Consider the following 3,727-nt stretch of genomic DNA (forward strand, 5'->3'; position numbering starts at 1 on the left):
GGTACCTTGCAACTGCCTCGAGAGTCCCCCCGGACAACATATCCCGGAAGGCCTCCTTCTTCAGTTGGACGGCTTCCCTGACCACCGGTTCCCACCACAATCTTCGAGGGTTACCGCCCCTTGAGGCACATGAAGACCTTCATGCCACAGCTCACAACTGCAGCTTCACCAATGGAAGCTTTGAACATTGCCCACTCCGGTTCAATGTCCCCAGCCTCCACAGGGACACGGGAAAAGCCCCGACGGTGGTGGCAGTTGAAGGTTTCTCTGACCGAGGCCTCCTCCAGACGTTCCCAATTCACCCTCACTATACACTTGGGCTTACCAGATCTATCCAAAGGCTTCCCCTGCCATCGAACCCAACTCACCAACCGATGGTGATCAGTTGACAGCTCTGTCCCTCTCTTCACCCGAATGTCCAGAACACATGGCCGCAGGTCAGATGATACAGTTACAAACTCGATCACTGACCTTTGGCCAAAGGTGCTCTGGAACCACATACACTTATGAGCATCCCTATGTTCGAACATGATGTTCATTATGGACAATCCATGACTAGCACAGAAGTCCAATAACAAACCACCGCTCGGGTTCAGATCGGGGAGGCCGTTCCTCCCAATCATGCCCCTCCAGGTGTCTCCATTATTGCCCACGTGTGCATTGAAATCCCCCAGTGTCCCCTACTGGAGTCCCATGCAGAACTCCATTCAGGGTCTCCAAGAAGGCCGACTACTCTGAACTGCTGTTCGGTGCATAGGCAACAGTCAGAGTCCCCCACCCCCCCACCCCCCACAACCCGTAAGCGTAGGGAAGCGACCCACTTGTCGACCGGGGTGAACTCCAACACAGCGACACTCAGCGGGGGACTTGTGAGTATCCCCACACCCGCTTGTCGCCTCACCCCGTGGGCAAATCCGGAGAAGAACAGAGTCCAGCCCCTATCCAGGAGTAAGGTTCCAGAGCCATGGCTGTGCGTAGAAGTAAGCCCAACCAGATCCAGCTGGTAGCGCTCCACCTCCCGCATAAGCTCTGGCTCCTTCCCCCCCAGAGAAGTGACGTCCCGCGTCCCCAGAGCCAGCTTCTGCTGCCTGGGTCTGGTCCGTCAAGGCCCCCGGCCTCTACTACCACCTAACGGGCAGCACACCCGACCCCAGCGGTTCTCCCTGCAGGTGGTGGGCCCACAGGGTGGAGAGGGTGCCATGTCGCATCTTCGGGCTGGGCCCAGCCAGGCTCCATGGCTTGCCCGGGCTCCATGGCTTGCCTGGCCACCAGGCGCTAGCAGACGGGCCCTCCTTCTGGGCCTGGCTCCAGAAGTGGCCCCAGGCTTCCTCTGGGCAGGGTCACTCTTCCTCTTCCTTGTTTTTTCCATGGGGTATTTATGAACTATTCTTTGTCTGGCCCCTTGCCTGAGACCAATTTGCCAAGGGAGACCCTACCAGGAGCTACGTCCAGACAACACAGCCCCCAGGGTCATAGGGACACACAAACCTCTACACCACAATAAGGTGATGGTTCCCGGAGAGGCAATGAACCTGATGAGTTCATCTAATGTACAGTATACTGTCAATCAGTGATTACTGAAAATGAAACTGAAAAACAGAAATGAGTCCAGATCTTCTAAAAATGGAACTTTCTCTGTTTCAGGATTTCTTGGACAAACAAAGACCATCTGTGCCTTGAAGGGCTCATCAGTGGATCTGCCCTGTTTAGCTGCACATCCCACTTCAGCCAAGACATGGTTCACTGTAGCCTGGGGGGGCTCTGCTTTTCTTTATAGTGAAGTTTCTGTAGACGGACATCGTGTAACATACAATAAGTCTACAGAGAGTAACTCCACTCTGAGAATCAGTGATCTAAGAGAGAGTGATGCAAATACATACAGCTGCAGAGACACCAATGAGAACACAGAAAAAATGGTCAGAATTCCTTCCACTGAAACTGTCCTCCAAGTTACAGGTACCATGGTTTGTTGTGAGTGTTTTATTACTTTAACAATAATATCAGTATGGATTGTATATGAAGTAATTTTCTGTATCATCCTTCCAGACCTCCAGGCAAAGGTGATTCCAGTCCCTGCAACAGAGGATCAGAGAGTAACTCTGATGTGTAGCACCAGCTGTCCTCTGACTGGAAACACTCCAACCTACATCTGGTACAAGAATGGAGAGTTTGTCTACCAGGACTGGTCTCCCTGGTACCAACACCTGGTCAGCAGTGAGGAGGCAGCCACATACTCCTGTGCTGTCAAAGGCTACGAGCAGCTCAGAGCCCCCGAGGTCTCAGTGGGTGAGTGGTGACAGCTAATTGGGTCCTTATCCATTAAGTATTTAATAATAAAGGTTCTGACTAATTACTGCACTGAATTCCATCAATAAGACCGCATGCCATTTCTTTGAATCCAGATTCTGTCACCTCAACCTGCTTCAGTGTGAGCTACACTAAAGGGAGGATGTGTTCCTCTGAACAGCCCTGTTCCATCACATATCCCAGAGGTTGGAGCTCTACTAGCCTTTATCAATCCTGTTTTTTCATGAAGTAATCTAGAACTTTTATCATCCTCTACTGGCAACCAGTAGCAAGTGCAACAACATGAATAGAACCTGTCTCCTCTTTCAAGCTCGCTGCCATACCTCCATGTTATTTCTAACACAGCTGCCCCAATGGGCCTGCTGGTGGTGATACAGGAAAGCTCCTGGCCACCAAAGATGACAAATATCATCCTCTAAACAACATCAATGTTGTAACCAAATGATAAACAAGTTTTTGAGACATTAGGGTTAAAGATTAATAATTGCCTGGTGGTGGTGCTACAGGGAGGGCCATGGAGTCATTGACATGGACAGGTTTCATCCAGCAGGTAACATCATCACCAAAATTTATGGTGGCTGACTCACCAACATGGTGACGTATAGGCCCCTTCTTTCCAGAGCAGCAACAGTAAAATATTTTGCTTTTTATTACTGAGACAGAGGCATTAATACTACATCTTCTGTATATTGAGGATGTTTTTACTATCCCACATTGAACAATATATCTAATCCATAATTAGCCATACCCTTCAGTAACTGATGAACAGTGTAATAATCATGTCTCAACAGAACTATATGTTCAGTTGGATCCTGTTACCAGAGGAGGCACTGTCAGAGCAAACTGCAGCACGCGTTGTGCTCAAACTGACAACAGAGCACCTGGGTGCACCTGGTTCATAAACGGAAGAACACCACAGTATACTCACCAGTACCCCACTTCAAAGTCCTCTACTGACAGCTTCTCCTGTGCTGTAAAAGGCCATGAGGATCTCCGCTCTCCTGCAGTGTGTGAGTATGAAGCAACTGGTTCTGTAGATCTGATGGTGTGAAACATTTGTTTCATGAGTCTGCTAGAGAGGAACAATGCATAGTATAAACTGAATAATATCAAACATTATATCAATTACACACTTCTTTCCCTCATCACAAATGAATAGTATTACTGAGCATTGCATTATGTAAATAAGATGATACTTCATTACAGTCATTCAGAGTGTCACACAAGAGTGTGAGGTTCTTTTTTATACCAGCAGTACAAGTAATTTCCACTGTTAAGAACGACAAAATGCCAAGTAGTTTAAATAATTTAATAAAGCTACTAAAATAACAAGGTAAAATGACTAAAACAGTGCAATGAATGACATAAAATTGAGGTTTAAAATACTAAGAGTCCAAGATAAAATGACTAAAACAGCACA

The 3,727-nt window shown here is 47.9% G+C and overlaps 1 protein-coding gene across 1 annotated transcript; it reads left to right on the forward strand.

Annotated features, from left to right (window-relative positions):
* Window positions 1-1,913: 1,913 nt before the first annotated feature.
* Window positions 1,914-3,358, forward strand: LOC115362533 (uncharacterized). The gene is made up of 4 exons (XM_030056495.1): window positions 1,914-1,956; window positions 2,047-2,286; window positions 2,403-2,492; window positions 3,099-3,358. Exons 1-4 carry the CDS (start codon window positions 1,914-1,916, stop codon window positions 3,356-3,358), a joined length of 633 nt encoding a protein of 210 aa, XP_029912355.1.
* The last annotated feature ends 369 nt before the right edge of the window (window positions 3,359-3,727 follow it).

Source organism: Myripristis murdjan, chromosome 1 (genome assembly GCF_902150065.1).
Source record: "Myripristis murdjan chromosome 1, fMyrMur1.1, whole genome shotgun sequence".
Lineage (NCBI taxonomy): Eukaryota > Metazoa > Chordata > Actinopteri > Holocentriformes > Holocentridae > Myripristis > Myripristis murdjan.